The sequence below is a fragment of the Aquarana catesbeiana genome, linkage group LG04 (genome assembly GCF_042186555.1).
Source record: "Aquarana catesbeiana isolate 2022-GZ linkage group LG04, ASM4218655v1, whole genome shotgun sequence".
Classification (NCBI taxonomy): domain Eukaryota; kingdom Metazoa; phylum Chordata; class Amphibia; order Anura; family Ranidae; genus Aquarana; species Aquarana catesbeiana.
Genome location: NC_133327.1, coordinates 243,304,126 through 243,323,322, shown reverse-complemented (window position 1 = coordinate 243,323,322; position 19,197 = coordinate 243,304,126). Strand labels below are relative to the sequence as shown.

The 19,197-nt window shown below is 44.2% G+C and overlaps 1 protein-coding gene across 1 annotated transcript in view; it reads left to right on the top strand.

Annotated features, from left to right (window-relative positions):
- Window positions 1-3,899: 3,899 nt before the first annotated feature.
- DLG1 (discs large MAGUK scaffold protein 1) overlaps window positions 3,900-19,197 on the top strand; it is a gene marked incomplete in the record, with an annotated part of 511,316 nt that continues 496,018 nt past the window's right edge. Inside the window, 1 exon segment of the mRNA XM_073626325.1 lies at window positions 3,900-4,494. Coding sequence (XP_073482426.1) covers window positions 4,476-4,494 — 19 coding nt within the window.

Below are 19,197 nucleotides of genomic sequence, written 5' to 3'. Positions count from 1 at the left end.
ATGGCAGTCAGGGTGTCATTGTCTAGCCTGTAGAGGTCTGTGCGTCCCTGCATGGATATGCCTCCCCAGACCATCACTGACCCCCACCTAACCGGTCATGCTGAACGATGTTACAGGCAGCATAACATTCTCCATGGTTTCTCCAGACCCTTTCACGTCTGTCACATGTGCTCAGGGTGAACTTGCTCCCATCTGTGAAAAGCACAGGGCGCCAATGGTAGACCTGCCAATTCTGGTGTTCAGTGGTAAATGCCAATCGAGCTCCACGGTGCTGGGCAGTGAGCACAGGGCCCACTAGAGGACGTTGGGCCCTCAGTGCACCCTCGTGAAGTCTGTTTCTGAATGTTTGGTCAGAGACATTCACACCAGGGGCCTGCTGGAGGTTATTTTGTAGGGCTCAGGCAGTGCTCATCCTGTTCCTCCTTGCACAAAGGTCCTGCTGATGGGTCAAGGACCTTCTATGACCCTGTCCAGCTCTCCTACAGTAACTGCCTGTCTCCTGGAATCCCCTCCATGCTCTTGAGACTGTGCTGGGAGACACAGCAAACCTTCTGGCAATGGCACGTATTGATGTGCCTTCCTTGAGGCGTTGGACTGCCTGTGCAACCTCTATAGGGTCCAGGTATTGCCTTATTCTACCAGTAGTTACACTGACCCTAGCCAAATGCAAAACTAGTAAAAAACAGTGAGAAAAGATGAGTAGGGAAAAAAATGTCAGTGGCCTTCACCTGTAAAACCATTGCTGTTTTGGAGGTTGTCTCATTGTTGTCCATTTAGTGCATCTGTTGTTAATTTCATTAACACCAAAGTAGCTGAAACCAATTAACAACCCCCTTTGCTACTTAACTAACCAGATCAATATCCTAGGACAGTGATGGTGAACCTTGGCACCCCAGATGTTTTGGAACTACATTTCCCATGATGCTCATCTACAGTGCAGAGTGCATGAGCATTATGGGAAATGTAGTTCCAAAACATCCAGGGGGGCCAAGGTTTGCCATCACTGTCCTAGGAGTTTAATTGACTTGATGCTATACTCTGATTAAAAAGTGTTCCTTTAACTTTTTTGAGCAGATATATATATATGTATTTTTTTTAGAGTATATATACACACACATACAGTATATATATCCCCAATTAGGTTGGCCATAACTGGGTTCAGGAGGGGTTGTATTTTATAACAATTATTGTTGCTGCAGCATATTACTTATATTGCTTAATTGTTGCAGTATATTTATCTTACTGTTTAACCATTGCAGTACATTATCCTACTGTTTAACCACTTCCGGGCGGCTGTACAAGCAAAGCAACAGACTGGTAGATCGCTGCCTGCTTCTGGGTTTAAGACCCGCGCAAGTGCGCCCCCCTGCCAACACCCGCTGTGATTAGGTTTGTTGGCATGTCCCGCCCAATGATTCATGGCCGGGATCTACTGATCGGCTGTGTGCAATCACAGCCCAGAGCCCTGAGTTCACAATCAGCACAAGGCTCTGTACAGAGGAAACAATCTCTCTGTTTATTTTCAAAGCAAGGACAAGAAACAGATCTTTAGTAAAAAGCAGCACACATTTAACCCTAACCCTTGATTACTCAAGATGTTAACCCCTTTCCAGCCAATGTCATTAGTTCAGTGATAAGGCACAGTATTATCATTGATCACTCTATTAGTGTCACTGGTAATGTCAGTGACAGTTAGTCAGTTCCCACTCTGTATCAGCTTGCCTGCTGCACTATCGCAATCCCATTATAAGTTGTTGATCACCATCATTAGTAGTATAAAAAAAGATTCCAGTATATATACCATAGTTTGTAGACGGTATAACTTTCACGCAAACCACTCAATACACACTTATTGGGTTTTATTTTTTTACCAAAGACATGTAGCAGAATACAATTTGGCCAAAATGTATTAAGAGATTTGACTTTTTAAAAAAAATGTTTTTAATGTTTTATAGCAGAAAGTAAAAAATATAATTTCTTTTCAAAACTTTCAATCTTTTTTTTGTCTATGTAATAAAAAAAATGAAAACCCCAGTGGTGATCAAATACCACCAACAGAAAGCTCTATTTGTGTGAAAAAAAATTATATAAATTTAGTTTGGGTACAGTGTTGCATGACTGCGCAATTATCAGTTAAAAGTAGCGCAGTGCTAAATAGCAAAAAAATGGCCTGATCAAGAAGAGGGTAAAATCTTCAGAAGGTGGTTAACCATTGCAGTATTATTCCCTTATGAATTATTCATTACAGTAGATTTCTTCTTTGTTTACAATATATTTCATGCTAAAGTGCTTCTTCCGTAATTTCTTAAAAAATTAAAAGCCAGCAGCTACAAAAACTGTAACCGCTGACTTTTAATAAACACACACTCGCGTGTCCCAGGACCCATCTTCACCTGAGCCAAGATCTGTCTTTGGGTTCCTAGGACTACTATGTTAGCTTTGGAAAGCTGACTGTAACCACTTGTGGCTTCACAGCTGGCTGCCCACTATGCATCCATGACCTGCGCTTTGTGGATGGTCCTGCAGCCTTCTGGGACCTATGACGTGTCTCAGAAGGTTGTGGGCAGAACTTCCACTCGGATCGCCTAGGTGAAAAGTGTGGGCGGGTACCTGTCATAACTTGGTACCCACTTCCCCCTCTCCCAATTAAAAAAAAAAAAAAAAGAAGTTCCATGTATGACAAAGGAGGGGGGGGAGGGAGGAGAAGCAGAACCTCCCCTTCTGGGTGAAGTTCTGCTTTAACCAGTTGCTGTGCCATTCCTAGTGTCTGTTCACCTTGAGCCTTTTGGGGTGTACATATAGCTATCTGTAATAAATATTCCACATCTAGCCAGGTGTGTGAGAATGTGTGGTGTTGTTCACAGAGTCATGGGCACAGGAACAGGGCACTCAACACATCAAGCGGCTCCTCTGGGGGTGGCAGTGACAAGTCTCAAAAATGTTTAACAGGGCCAGTGACATGTTGGGTATCAATTTACTCGGGGTAACATTATCTTTCACAATATATAAAAAAATTGGGCTAACTTTACTGTTGTCTATTTTTTAATTAAAAAAAGTATTTTTTTTTTTTTTTAAAAAGAGCGCTTGTAAGATTGCTGCGCAAATACGGTGTGACAGAAAGTATTGCATTGACCGCCATTTTTTTCTCTAGGGTGTTGGAAAAAAATGTATAATATTTGGGGGTTCTAAGTAATTTTCTAGCAAAAAAAAAATGTTTTTAACTTGTAAACACCACATCTAATAAAGAGGCCCGGTCTTAAAGTGGTTAACATGGTTTCCTATGGGTCACGTTCATATCTGTGCGCTTTCCACCGATTCATTTTTTTTGGAAAGGGTCAGGCATTCTTTTTTCCCGCAGCAGGTTGCGTTTTTGCTTCCATAGAGTTCAATGTAAAACTGGCTGCACTTGGGTCTTTGATGCGTTTCTGCTGGTTTCTCATGACGACAGACGCCTCCCAAAAACGCGTTAAAAAAATGCAACCTGAAAACGCCTCAACCACAACCTTCATTGGTGTGAAGCAGGCGGTGTGGACGTCTCCTAGAAGGAATGGCTTATGTCGGGACTCTGACGCTTTGTGAAGACACATAGAGCTCCGGTATATCCCACTTAGAAGTTCCCATGAACATCGCTCTCTTTCTCCTCACACAGCCCGCCGTGTGTCCCCTCAGTCCAGGAGAAGGTGTGAGGGCGGACCCCATCCGCTCACCTTTACCCCTTTAAGAGAGCGCCGTCTACTCCTAGCTCGCCTCTCCTGCCAAGGTAGAAGCAGGCGCTGCCGCCCGGCGAGGCTCACTCCTGATTGGCGGAGACGGAGCTGGCTCTGAAAAGGGGGCGGTCACGTGACGTGCTCCAGCAAGCTCCGGGGCGCCATTTTGGAGTAAAGTTTGGGATTTCCGAGGGCTTGAGGAGAGGAGGGAGGTGAAAGAGGAGAAGTAGGCGGGAGGGGGAGCAAGACGGAGGAGCTGACAGAAAGAGAGGCGAAAAGGAGAAGAAGTGAAAGGAAAAGAGGCGCCCGGTGAGGGACAGAGCCGAGACAGCGGACACGAGAACTTTTTTTCTCGTCATCCCCCAGCCGGGACTGTCAGTGATCCGGACAGCCGAGGAGGAGACGGGAACTTCTGTCGCCGCCCTCCCCTTTCTAACAAGTTTGTGTCCGAGTGTCCTCCTCCCCTCCCCCCGCTGAGAGGACCTCCGAGGACAGCCTGAGCCCTCTTCTCGCACTACACAGGAGTTGGGAGCCTCCCTTCTAGAGTGCGTGGAACAGTCCCGGGGGAGGCAGCCAGCACTGCACAGGACTTTCTCATTACCTCGCGGTGGGGGGGGGGGACTGTCGGTATCCTGCTCCGGGAGGTGGAGCACTTTGGAAGAAGTGACCCGGTGTTGTGTGGTGGAGTCTCCGGCTGACGTTCTCGGCGCTTGGCGAGCTCATCGTCCCGGCAGCCTGTTGGTGTGTGTGCTGGTCGGGGGTGGCACCATGCCTGTCAGGAAGCAAGGTGTGTGTCAGTGTATTGTGTACGACCATGTAATGATGAGCACTCCTCCTCCCTTCATGTCTGCTGATGATCAACTAACTTAGTAGTGCTGTGTCCCATGCTGGAATGTATGTGGCAGGCCAGGCTGTCATCAGTGGGCTTTCATGGCAATCAGGAACAATGATTTCTGAGCACATCTGGTTCTCATTGAAAGTTTGGGACTTGGATTGTAGGTGTGACTTGTCACTGTGATTTTGGATGTAGCGGGAAAGGTTAGAATCTTACTCCAGATTTTTATTGCAATCTTTGACCACACTGTGGAGATTCTACCTCTCTATGTGCCTGTTACCTGTGAGTAGCACATGTCACAGCCAGTCAAACCCACCCATTGGGCGCAATGGGACCTTGCCACAACCTGGTTCACGGTTGCGGGATGGTATTTCGTGACAAAGTCTCCCTTGGGACTAAGGCTGGGTTTACGTGTGCGAATTGGATGCGGTTTTCACCACATCCAAGTCGCATGACATGCTGTTGTGATTGGCTCTCAGTGGAGCCGGTTCACACTGGTCCGGGGCGGTGGTGGTGCTGATTGCAAAACAATCCTGTGCATTTTTGGGTCTGGTTCAGGTGCGAATTCAGGCAAAAAGACAGACCTGAATCGCACTTGAACTGGTAAACATAAACGCTCCGGCCCCCAGGCACGACTCCGTAGCCACACATATGTGAACCCGGCCTTAAAGTAGTGTTGTACCAATATCAGTGTCAATACTAAGCATTAAAGGGATTGTGAAGGCAGAAGGTGTGTTTTTTTTTTTTTTTTTTATCCTAATGCATTAAAGTGGTTGTAAACCCTTACAATCCACTCTTTTCTACGGGTAAGCCTATATTAAAGCTTGTGGCTACCCCAGATATCGCCTAAACCTGCATGATTTAGGAGATATCCCCTGTATCTGCATGTGCCGTTACCAGTGGCTCTGGCCAATTACAGCTCCAGAGCTGCGATACCCGGAAGTAACTCCGGGGAAAAATGTCGCCGGTCGGTGCTGTGTACGGGGGCTTCAGTCTCAGGTGAGAGACGCATACTAGCTCATTATGCCTTTTGTTTTGCAGGGTTTTTTTTTTTTTTTTTTTTTTTTTTTAATGTGGGTTTACAACCACTTTAAGATAAAAAGCCTTCTGTGTGCAGCAGCCCCCTTAATACTTACCTGACCCCCATCTCTGTCCATGAGTGTCTTGGTCATCCGAGACTCTCCCTCCTGATTTGGCTGAGACACAGCAGCGGTGCCATTGGCTCCTGCTGCTGTCAGTCAGCCAGCAGGAGCAAGAGGGGGTGGGGCCGGGGCTCCGTATCTGAATGGACACAAGGAGATGTGACTCAGCTCGGGTGCCCCCATAGCAAGCTGCTTTCTGTGGGGGCACTGAACAGGAGGGAGGGGCCAGGAGCACAGAAGAGGGAACTGAGAAGAGGAGGATCCAGGCTGCTCTGTGCATATCCACTGCAACAGAGTGGGTAAGTATAAAATGTTTGTAATGTCTCTTTTTTTTTTTTTTCTATAAAAATAAGTCAGCTGCTTTCACACTGAGGAGTTTTTCAAGCACTTTTGCGTTATAAAAAAAAATGCTTGAGAAGCTCAAACTGCTTCCTTTTAAAATCAATAAATGTTTACACTGAGGATGTGCACTTCTGTTGCGGTGGAAAAAAGATCTTGTAGCATTTTTTGGAGCATGTTTGGGGAGTTAAAAAAAACAAAAACTCTTCTCCACATTGAAGTGAATGTAAACTGCATCAGAAACGCCCCACTAAGTGTTTTTGGTGCAGTTTTTAAGTCACGTGTCCTTTAAAACCTGCACCGCAAATGCTGCAAAAATGCTCCATTAATGCATAGGCATTTTACTGGCAGTTTTCAAGCGAATCAGTGTTAAAGTGCTATATAGCATACTAAAACCGATACTTTCAAATCCACAGACTGTAACCTCGCCTTTAAACCTGGTTCACATATATGCGAGTTTTGAACCACATCCGATGAACCTGCAGCCTTTTTAATGGAGCCGGTTTACAAATGTGCTGGCCGGCTGCGGTTTGATTTTTAAAGGGTTGGATGTGATTTTGAGCACGGTTCAGGTGCAATTTCCATTGTCATCAGGGTGGGTTTGAGTTAAATCAAGTCGATTTAAATCATAATTTTTAAAGAGCAACTGTCATCTCTGTCCCGCAGTGGCTCCTCTGACCCGCTGTTGACTGACAGACCGTCCCATTCACTTTAATGGGGCGGCTGGTGATGCGGCAGTGACACAACAAGCTGAGGGACGTGGCGGCAGCAGATGAGTGAATGCTCACTAAAAGGCGCTGCCATGATGGATCTGAAATTACAGGTGCTCTTTAAATGTAAGGACTTATTCTTGCTGGTAGTTAGAATCTTTAACCACTTGCCTACTGGGCACTTAGGCCTCTTTCACACGGCCGATCCGTTCAGGTCCGCCTGTCAGTTTTTTAGGCGGACCTGAATGGACCATCCATAGACATCTATGGAGCGTCGGATGTCAGCGGTGACATGTCCGCTGACATCCGAACGGCTCCGATCCGAAAAAGTGTAACGGAGGAAAAACCTACTTTTCAATATGTTATTGGATCGGGTGATGACAGACTCTACGGTCCGTCGTCATCCGATCCCCCATAGGGGAGAACGGCGCTCTGACAGGTCCGTCGCTGCACAGTGTGCAGCGACGGACCTGTCATTTTCCTGCTCAGCGGGGATCGGCGGAGCGATCCCCGCTGAGTAAGCGGATATTCACAGGGCGGATCATCACTGATCCGCCCCTTGTGAAAGAGCCCTTAAACTCCCCTCCTGCCCAGACCAATTTTCAGCTTTCAGTGCTCTCACACTTTGAATGACACTCAGTCATGTAATACTGTACCCAAATTATTTTTTTGTCCTTTTTTTTTTTTTTTTTTTCCATACAAATAGAAGCTTTCTTTTGGTGGTATTTGATCACCTATGGGTTTTTTTATTTTTTGCAATATAAATGAAAAAAGACCGAAAATTTGGGAAAAAAAGTGCATTTTTCTTAGTTTCTGTGATAAAATTTTGCAAGTTATTAATTTTTCTTCATACATTTTGGCCACAATTTATACTGCTACATATCTTTGGTAAAAATATCCCAAATTAGTGGATATTGTCTGTGTGAAAGTTAGAGAGTCTACAAGCTGTGGTGCAAGTCATAAAAAATTGATCACACCTGATGTACTGGTGGCCTCTCATTTCTTGCGACCTGAACAAGACAGGAAAGTACAAATACCCCCCAAACGACCCCAGTTTTTTGAAAGTAGACATTCCAAGGTATTTAGTAAGATGCATGGTGAGGTTTTTGATGTCACTTTCTTTGCAAAATTAAGATTTTGTTTTTTTTTCCACAAAATTGTCATTGTAATAGGTTATTTCTCTCACTTGGCATGTCTATACCACAAATAACGCCCCAGAATACATTCTGCTACTCCTATGTATGGTGATACCACATGTGTGGGACTTTTTCACAGCCTAGCCACATAGAGAGGCCCAACATGCAGGTAGCACCGTCACGTGTTCTAAGAGCATAAATTACACATCTAACTTGTTGACTACTTATTACACTTTTGAAGGCCCTGGAGCACCAGGACAATGACACGTGGCACTGATGACAGATGGCACTAATACGTGACATGGACAGGTGGCACTGGGGACAGGTGGCACTGATAGGTACAGTGGGCACTGTGTTTTAGTTAGTGTTCACTCACGCTGCAGCATAGGACGCTCTCCCTCCTCACACGCGGTCTCTATGTGAGGAGGGAGAGCCGGCAATGAGAGATGATCTCATATGTTTACACTTGATCATCTCTCGTTGGACATGCCGATCGAGTGCTAAATGGCCGCTGTATTTGGCCATTTAGCACGATCTGTGATTGGCTGTGTCCAAGGGACACAGCCAACACAGATTTTCCCAGATGCTGCGGAGAACGAGTAAACAGGAGGACGTCCAGGGACGCCCTCCTGGCAATTGAGCGCCGCAATGTAGCCGTCTTTCGGCTATAGCGTGGGCGCCTAGTGGTTAATATTTGCAAACAAAATGAAGGTTTCCTATTTTTAGAATAAGTTGTCAGGTTAGTAAAATGGCAATATCAGACCCGAGTCAATCATATGGTTTGTAGTGTACATAGATTTTTAAAACAATGGGATAAAGGAATATTCCTGAACTTTGTTTTACCTAGGGATGCACCAATGCCATTTTTTTTTTTTTTTTTTTTTTTACACTGAATATGAGTACGGATACGTTTTTGTACTAGCTAATACTAATTACTGATACCTACCGCAACTGTTTTGTTTTCACTTCAGCTGTCGGCAGTGGTACAAAGCATTGAAAAGTTATTTACAATTTTTTTTTTTTTATTTTGCGCTTTTTCAATGTGAAATGTGTAAATACTGTGTGTGAAAATATTGAAAAGCAAACAAAAAAAGTTTTAATTGTTTATCCTTTATAAAATAGACGTGAACCAAAAAAAAAAAAAAAGCAGGAAAATAATAATTAAATGGAGAATAGGGAGCAAATTAAGGGTTAATAAGGGGTTAAACAGAGGAACATTTGTTCATCCCTTTGGTCTGCAGATGGAGAAACAGAAAGATACAAAAAGTAACTGTTTATTTTTAATTTAGTGTTAATAAACATTGCTGGCTTTATTTATTTTTTTTTGACAGCTCCAATTACCAAACTTCTTTTAACACTTTAGCTGTCAACAAGGGAGACCCACTGACAGCTCAAAGAACCGAGCCTGAATGTATTGGTGAATCTGCACGAGTACCGATACTTGTGCAAATACTCGGTATCGGCACCGATACTAGTATTGGTGCAACCCTAGTTTTATCTCATGGTTACTGTGAAATTCTGGGAATGCTTCAATGCAGTGCATGTTATCTCAGCTTGCAGAGCTTGGATTTTTTGAATACGTTTACCAAAAAATGTAAATATTGCAGAATATACAGCCTCATGCTACATAACTAGGGTTGTCCCAATGACACTTTAAGACTGAGTACAAGTAACGATACTTGATGTCCACACACTGACGTCGACACGAGCGTCTCTTCCGCTGTTCCGCCCGCTAACTTCTGGTTGCGCCGGGTTACCTAATCCAATAACTGGGAGAGGCGGTGTTTCATCAGATCAGGCATCGGGAGCATTTCTGCGAGTGCAAGTGCTCGGTATCAGTCCCGATACGAGTATCGGGACAACCCTATACATAACTAAGCTCCGTTTCATGCTGAATAAACTAAATTATTAGTTTTCTATTTAAGATACATTATCTTTAGACCCCTTTCACACTGGGGCGTTTTTCAGGCGTTTTAGCGCTAAAAAAAAGTGCGTCTCAAGCTGCCCGGATGCTTTCAAATTGGGCTGGTGCGCTTGCAGGACGGGAAAAGTACAGGTGTAACATGTTTCAGCTCCTGCCGCCTCCCCCCCCCCCCCCCCTTTTGGCGTGACAGGGGGCAAGGGATCTTCTCCCCACATCCACTGTCACAATTTGAAAACCGTGTGACCATGCAGAGTTTCACCCACACAGGCTCATCATTTATTCAGTTTCCTATGAATGAGCTCCAAGTACGGTCAGCCACCATGGCAGATGACTTGTAGCTCTGAATGAGCTGTGAGGGTGCTGGTGAGCGTTCTCATAGTTAAAGCGGAGCTTCAGTCATTTTTTCAACTCTCCATCTATTCAATCGCCTGCCCTTGTTTTAACTTTGGATAGTAAAACATTTTTTTTCTGCCAATAAATACCTTAAAGCCCAATTCCTTTTTCTTGTCTGGTCATTAGCCTAGGCTTATGACATCATGCACAGCTCTCTCTCACTCGCGTGCGAGTTTGCCAGGAAGGGGGGGGTGAGTCATAAGAGGGCAAATGAAAGCTGCGGAGTTGGAGGTGTACCTCTGTGTAAATCCAGGAAGTGAACAGGCAGCAGCTTCAGCTGCCCTCAGTTAAAATGGATGCAGCCAGATTCAGTGGAGGGAGATTTCTGCAGCATATTTGAGCAGTACAGAATCACAGTGTATATAAAATAATATGCAAAATGTTGGAGGGAAGTTTCAGAATGGCAAAGATGTTTTTATTACAAATTATGTGAGCAGATTGCAGTTCCTCTTTAACCACTTGCTTACTGGGCACTTAAAGTGGTGTTCCAGCCGAAATTATACTTTTTAAATAAAAATACCCCTATAATACACAAGCTTAATGTATTCTAGTAAATTTAGTCTGTAAACTAAGGTCTGTTTTGTTGGTTTATAGCAGTAGTTTGTTGTTTTATAAACTTACAGCAGGCCGTGGCCATCTTAAGTGTGGGCATCTGAAGCCAGACTGTATTTCTTCCTGGATCTCATCCTTGCAGATCTCGCACATGCTCAGTGCAGCACAAGCAGTGTAATAGGTTTCAGGTCAGGTTTCCATAGCAACGGCAGTGTCAGAGGAAGTTGCCGCCCCTTCCCAGAAGGCATTGCAAACAGGAAATGATGCGATGGGCCATGGCCAGGGAGGAGGAAGTGAAAAATGAATACAGCAGATATACAGTAGGTGCTGGGGAAAAAAAAATTAAAAAATATCCAATTCGTTTACAGTGCACAGTTTATTCAGGGATGCTGAAGAATTGTAAAAGTGGGTGGAACTCCACTTTAAACCCCCCTCCTGTCCAGACCAATTTTCAGCACTGACGCACTTTGAATGACAATTACGCGGTCATACAACACTGTACCCAAATGAACTTTTTTATCATTTTTTTCCCACAAATGGAGCTTTCTTTTGGTGATATTTGATCACCTCTGCAGTTTTTATTTTTTGTTAAAAAAAAATAAAGACCGAAATTTAATTTTTTTTTTTTTTAAATATTTTGTTATAAAAATTTTAAAACGGGTAATTTTTCTCCTTCATTGATGTACGCTGCTGGGCACTGATGGGTGGCAATAATGGGCACTGATTGGTTACACTGATAGGCAGTACTGCTAGGTGGCACTGATTGGCATTGATAGGTGGCACTGGTGGGCACTGTCAGGTGGCACAGATGAGGCATAATTGCCTTTTCCTCTTCGGGACAGATGTCCCTTGCAGATGAGCCGGTGATCGGCTTTTTTTTTTTTTCTCCTCGCGCTGTTAGCGTGAGGAGAAAAAAAAAAAACTATTACCAAGCTTTTGTTTATATCATGTGATCAGCTGTCATTGGTTGATTGGCTGACCCCCCCCCCCCCCCCCCGCACTTGCCAGTGCATCACCATGGTGTGACCTAAACAAGACATAAGGCAGACTACCTTGTTTATGCATTGGGACTTTGTTGGGCAAGGCTGCCTGGTGCAGCCTAATGCATATGGTGTGAATGTGTGTACATCTTCCAATAGGGACGCCTGTTGCCATGACAGCGGTCTAAGAGCGACGCCCCCTCTCTTTGTAAAAATATGCTCTCATTTCTATTGGACAGGAAGTGATAGGAAATCTGCCCAATGGGACAGATATGGCAGAACACTCGAAATTCAAACCATTTTTTTTCTAAAGAATGCCTGATTTTATGTCCACTTTTTTCTTTTTACAAACATTTCTTAGACAGGCCATGCACAGAGCAAATTTCTTTCCTGCAACCACAGGTTAACGGGTGAATCCCTCTCTGCCGGGAGAGGGTAGTGATTATTGCTCATGGCTATACCAGTCATGATAATCGTAAGGACAACCAGTCTGCTGGATTTTACATAAGTCCATCAATCAACTTGCGTACATTCAGCCTGCCCATACATGGTTTGAATCGCCTGCTGAGATTCAAACTGTTTATGGCCGGCATTTCTGTGATGCAAGCATTCTGCGGCAGTGCTGAGTGTATCTGGGTAAAGTTTGTGTTTGGCCAAAAACGTTCTTTGTGACGCTACAAAGCTAATACAATGAACAGTCTTTTTTGCTCTATTAGAGGCCTTTTGCACACTGTACTGATGTATGAGCATCAGATATTCCTGGTAGGAAAAAATGTGAGGATGAACTGTATATCACTTGCACGCATTTGGGAGTATGCAAGCGTAAGCAGAAAACATGGCATTTGCAAGTATTTGTACGTATACATGCAAAAATATTGACCGGCAACTTGGATTTCTGTGTTTTATTTATTTTTTCTGATCAACAAGCGGCACATATTTACACGCTTTTGTGTGCGCAGGCATATTGAAAACAATGGGCTGCATTTCCATCTTTTTATTAATGCTAGCTAGAGCTGTGCGGTCCTGGCCCAGATGATTTATTTGCTTAGAATAAAAAGATCACGATTCTTGCGGCATAAAATCATTCACATTATACAAAAAAAGGCTAACTTCACTATGTATGTATGTATGTATGTGTGTGTGTGTGTGTGTATAATTAATATATAGATATATATTGTTTGGGGGTTCTAGATAAATTTTCTAGCAAAAATAAAAAAAAAAGATTTTAACTTGAAACTAACAAATATCAGAAAAAGGTTTAAGTGGTTAAACTTCCCTCATGTTCACACCAAAGTATAATCCTTTGATCTAAAGGACAAATTGTTACAATGTTTATACTTGGTTCCACTGCTAAAGAATGTTGTGATTCTTGGCAGACTGCCCAGTTTTTTTTTTTTTCTTTCCCTTACTTTTGAGGGCTGTCTGCTTTAGCAGAGCAGAGAAATTCTCTGCATAGAAAGAATAGGGGAAAAAAAAAAAAAAAAAAAAAATCGCGATAATGATTCTTAACCACTTGAGGTCCGGGCCATAGCATAATGACTGCTACAGCGCAGACCTCAATCTCCGGGAGGACGTCATATGACGTCCTCCCCTTTCCTCGTTCCCCGTGCGCGCTCACGTGCGCGCATCGGGGAAATTCTGTGCTGGCCGTGTCCCTTGGACACAGCCAGTCACAGATCGCGGTAAACGGCCAATCACAGCGGCCGTTTACAGCGCGATCGCCGGTTCCAATGAGAGATGATCTCAAATGTAAACCTATGAGATCATCTCTCATTGCCGTCTCTCTCTCCTCACACAGAGACCGCGTGTGAGGAGAGAGAGGATACTGCAGCGATCTGTGCCTTGTGTCAGTTCTATCACAGTTTTACTTGCTGTAAAAGTGCCCAAACAGTGCCCAAACAGGATCTGTGTCAGTCAGTGACCACCTGTGCCAATCTGTACTCACCTGTGCCCATCTGTGCCATTGGTGATCAGTGTCCAGACATCTGCAATCAGTGCCCACCTGTGCCACCTCATCTGTGCCCATCTGTGCCACCTCATCGGGTGCAATCAGTGCACATCTGTGCCGCCTCATCAGTGGCCATCTGTGCTGCCTCATTGGTGCCCACCTGTGCCACCTCATAAGTGCCCATCTGTGCCGCCACATCTGTGCCACCTCATAAGTGCACATCTGTGCCACCTCATCAGTGCAATCAATCAGCGCACAACTGTTCCGCCCCATCAGTGCCCATCTGTGCCACCTCAGTGCCCATCTGTGCCATCTCATCAGTGCCGCTTCATCAGTGCCCATCTGTGCCGCTTCATCAGTGCCCATCTGTGCCGCTTCATCAGTGCCCATCTGTGCCGCTTCATCAGTGCCCATCTGTGTAATCGGTGCACATCTGTGCAGCCTCATCAGTGCACATCTGTGCAGCCTCATTAGTGCCGCCTCATCAGTGCCCCTCTGTGCCACCTCATCAGTGCCCCTCTGTGCCACCTCAGTGCCCATCTGTGCTCATCAGTACCACCTCATCAGTGCCGGCTTAGCACACACCTGTGAAGTCGCATCATCACCAGCAAGCATGTCCAAAAGAGTTTTTTCCGCCGAGGAGGCATACCAGATTCTTTCCCAGGCCGACGAGAGCAACGGGGAGCTCTCTTGTTCGGATTCCATTTCAAACTCCGATTCTGAGTCGGACGTCAATTATGAGCCAGTCCTCAGTAGTGGAACACTGAGTGACTCAGAGGAGGAAGAAATTCGGCCCGCCAAACGAAGGCGTTCTAGTGTGGAGGCAGTGGCATCCACCAGCACCGCAGTGCCTTCCACCAGCACCGCAGTACCTCCGCAAAAAAGGCCAAGGACCCATGCCAGCCTTCCCTATGCCCTTCAAAACCCCTTGTGGCTTTCTCCTAATTCAGGAGAAGCCAACATTCCCCCTTTCACTGCCCAGCCAGGAGTCCAGGTGGACACGGAAAATTTTTCCCCAATCAATTTTTTTGATTTAATTTTTACAGAGGACATGCTGTCAACAATTGTGGCCCAGTGCAACCTTTATGCACAGCAATTTATTCTAAATAACCAACGTCCTATTATGCCCGTCCCTACGAGTGGAGAGACCTAACGGTGGAGGAGTTGAAGGTTTTTTTAGGCCTCACATTTGCTATGGGACTCACCAAAAAAACCACCTTGAATTCCTATTGGTCAACCCTCCCCATCCACCACATGCCAATCTTCTCCAAGGTAATGCCCAGAACCAGATACCAAATGATAATGAGGTTCCTTCATTTTAATGATAACACCCAGTGCCCTCCCCGAAATGACCCAAATTATGACAGGCTTTTCAAAATTTGGCCAATATTAAATTATTTTTCTGAATTCTTCCCCCAGCTGTTTACCCCGGACCAACATATATGTGTGGATGAGTCCCTTGTGAAATTTAGTGGCAGGCTTAAAATTAAGCAATTTATCCCCAGCAAAAGGGCCCGCTATGGGGTGAAGGTGTGCAAACTATGTGACCGAGTCACAGGGTACATGTATGCCTTCAAAGTGTACGAAGGGAAGGACACCCAGCTGCAACCCCCTAATTGCCCGGACTACTTGGGATCAAGTGGGAAAATTGTTTGGGACCTGATATACCCCCTACTGGAAAAAGGCTACCACCTGTACGTAGATAACTTCTACACATCTCTGCCCCTGTTCCACAACCTTCACCGGAAGAAGACGCCTGCATGTGGAACCATAAAAAGGAACCGGAAGGGCTTTCCTCAAAGTCTTGTCAATAAGAGGTTGAGGAAAGGAGAAACGGCAAGCCTGCGGAACAAGGAGATTTTGGCAGTGAAGTGGAGGGACAGAAGAGATGTCTATATGTTATCTTCAATCCACAATGATACCTTCGTAGAAATCCCTAGAAGAAATGGCCCCATTCAAAAACCAAAATGCGTTTATGAATATAATTTGTACATGGGGGGAGTCGACTTCAATGACCAAATGATGGAACCATACCTTGTCACAAGACGGTCATACCATTGGTATAAGAAGGTCGCAATTTATTTTTTTCAATTGGCCATATACAACTCATATGTAATTTACCGTAACTCCACCCAAAACCCCAAACGCTTCCTTGGCTACCAAGAGGAAATTTACACCGCCCTTATATTCCTGAACGGCCCCCCAGAAACCATCCGATCTGATGTTCTTAGTCGACTCTCCGAGCGCCACTTTCCAGATAGACTCCCTCCCAGACCAACAGGCCAACAACGTCAAAAAAGATGTAAGGTGTGTACCAGAGCAGGAGTCAGAAGAAATACATCTTATTACTGTGCCCAATGCCCTTCCGAACCAGGCCTCTGCATAAGTGAATGCTTTCGCCGTTACCATACTTCACTAATTTATTAGTGAAGTATGGTAACGTAATCCTCAGTTCCTGCCTTCACACACCTTCACACCCCTTATGCCACTACCTGCTCTGTAACTGACCCTGGCTTGTTATTTGACCACGCTTCTGCCTGCCGATTCTGTACTTACCGCTGCCTGATCTGGAACTGACCCTGGACTGTTATTCGACCATGCTTCTGCCTAACGATTCTGTACATACCTCTGCCTGATCTGGAACTGACCTTGGACTGTTTGACCATGATATTTGCCTGCCTCTTGGACTGATCTTGTACCCTGAAACTGGACTAGTGGGATTCAACACAGGGGTCTCACATATGTGAGGGGCTCCAGAATTGTTTTTCTGGATGAAGAAAACAATTTTTTTTGTTTTCTCATTCCTAGATTAGGGTCTGGAGACTCGCAGGCTTCAAAGAGATTTGGGTGGGAGAAGCCTCTACCCCTGTCCCCATTCTGTCCTGAATGAGGCCCTACTGCTGCCTGTAGGACTTACTGCCATTATGTCCCTGCCTGTCGCACTGACCACACCACATGGACCTGCCTACTACCAGGACCAATATTTATGGCACTTCTGACAATATCTCTGCCTGCACTAACCCTGGACTGTATATGGACAGTATCCCTGCCTGCTGCCTGGACATTTGTGTTTGCCGTTGCTGACCAAGTCCCTGCCTGCTGCCTGGACCAGTGCTAACCTCCTGTGTACAACTGCGCTACTACAACCACAGGTAATCTTTTGTTTACGCTTTACTCGTCCTGTATTTTGGGGTGTAATTCTTGGTATGTGCATGCTATGTGTTCCTTGCATGTTGGATCTCTGTATGTGGTCAGGCTGTGTAGAAGTCTGACACATGTGGTATCGCCATACTCAGGAGGTCATTTTGTGGGTGTTTCTATTGTCCTGGTGCTCCAGGGCCTTCAAAAGTGTAATAGGTGGTTGAGAAATGAGATGTGTAATTTATGCTCCTAGAACACCTGATGGCGCTCCCTGCATGTTGGGCTTCTGTATGTGCCCAGGCAGTGAAAAAATCCCACACATGTGGTATCGTTATACTCAGGAGGAGTAGCAGAATGTGTTTTGGGGTGTCATTTGTGGTATGCACATGCCATGTGAGAGAAATAAGTTATTACAATGACAATTTTGTGAAAAAATAAAAAAAAATCTTAATATTGCAAAGAATTGTGGGAAAAAATTACAACTTCAAATAACTCACCATGCCTCTTACTAAATACCTTGAAATGTCTACTTTCCAAAAAGGGGTCATTTGGGGGGCATTTGTACTTTCCTGGCTTGTTAGGGTCTCAAGAAATGAGATAGGCCACCAGTAAATCAGATGTGATACATTTTTTTATGATTTGCACCATAGCTTGTAGACTCTAAAACTTCCAAACAGACCAAATAATTTCTGCTAATTTTGGGTTATTTTTACCAAAGATATGTAGCAGTATAAATTGTGGCCAAAATTTATGAAGAAAAATTAACAATTTGCAAAATTTTATCACAGAAATTAAGAAAAATTCGTTTTTTTTTCAAAATTTTTGGTCTTTTTTCATTTATAGCGCAAAAAATAAAAAACCCAGAGGTGATCAAATACCACCAAAAGAAAGCTCTATTTGTATGGAAAAAAGGACAAAAAAAATCATTTGGGTAGAGTGTTGCATTACTGAGTAATTGTCATTCAAAGTGTGAGAGCACTGAAAGCTGAAAATTGGTCTGGACAGGAGGGGGGTTTAAGTGCCCAGTAAGCAAGTGGTTAATGATTAATCGTGCAGCTCTAATGCTAGAGAATTCTTGACTAGGGATGTTAGTGTGGTTCAAAAATTACACAGGTTTTTTGGGGTTTGAATTGTGATGCCACAAAGTCACAGTTTTTACCTGTTAATTCCCTGCTTATTAGGGCTCATTTACATCAATCCGCATGCCATAATGGGCTGTTTTAGTTTGTGGTCTGGTGTCTGATGCGTATCAGCAGTGGCGGCTGGTGCCTTGCATTGTTAAAACTGAAGGCACTGTTTACCTTTTCTTCTAAATGTTTATTGAAATGTCAAATATTTCAACTCTGTACTACAGTGGAGTTGTGCTGCAGTGAGATGTGATGAGAAAAAATGCAACATATGCACTTTTACACTTTGCGCTGCAACCCTTCTCAACTTGGTGTTGCGGTGTGAACGGAACGTAAAAAACAAATTGTTTCTCTGTCCTTGTGTTGAGCCTTTTGATATTTGCAGATTATTGCAGGTCAGGACACATGGGGTGAATGAGCCCTTACACTTGTCTAATATTCGTAAAATAGCATAGATAATCGTGGACCTATAAGGAATAAAAAATAGTTCAGATGTATACATGTATTTTCAAAAGGTTTGTGCTCCTGACTTTTTTCTGCCAAAAATCTGCCAGTTTTAAACTGTTATACAGTGCCTTGAAAAAGTATTCATACCCCTTGCAATTTTTGTCATGTTACAACCAAAAACATAAATGGATTTTATGTGATGGACCAACACAAAGTGGCACATAATTGTGAAGTGGAAGGAAAATGATTAATGGTTTTCAAAAATCTTTACAAAGAAATATGTGAAACGTGTGGCGTGCATTTGTATTCAACCCCCAAGTCAATACTTTGTAGAACCACCTTTCACTGCAATTACAGCTGCAAGTCTTTTTGGGTATGTCTCTACCAGCTTTGCATATCTAGAGTGAAATTTTTGCCTATTCTTTACAAAATCGCTCAAGCTCTGTCAAATTGGATAGAGAGAATGTGAACAGCAATTTTCAAGTCTTGCTGCAGAATTTCATTTGACTTTAGGTCTGGACTTTGGGCCATTCTAACACATGAATATGCTTTTGTTTTGGGTCGTTGTCCTGCTGGAAGGTGAACCTCTGCCCCAGCCTCAAGTCTTTTGTAGACTCTAAGGCCCCTTTTACACGTGCGGCTAGAATTCAGCTTTTAGTGTCAGGTAGATCAAGTTATCTATCACAGACAATGCTTTCCTATGGCCCCCTTCACACACTGCATTTAGCAACAGTTTTGTTACATGGGGTTTTGTGCGGTTCGAAAAAATAAATGTGACTGCGTCCAGGACCAGTTTATTGCAGCTATCTGCACATA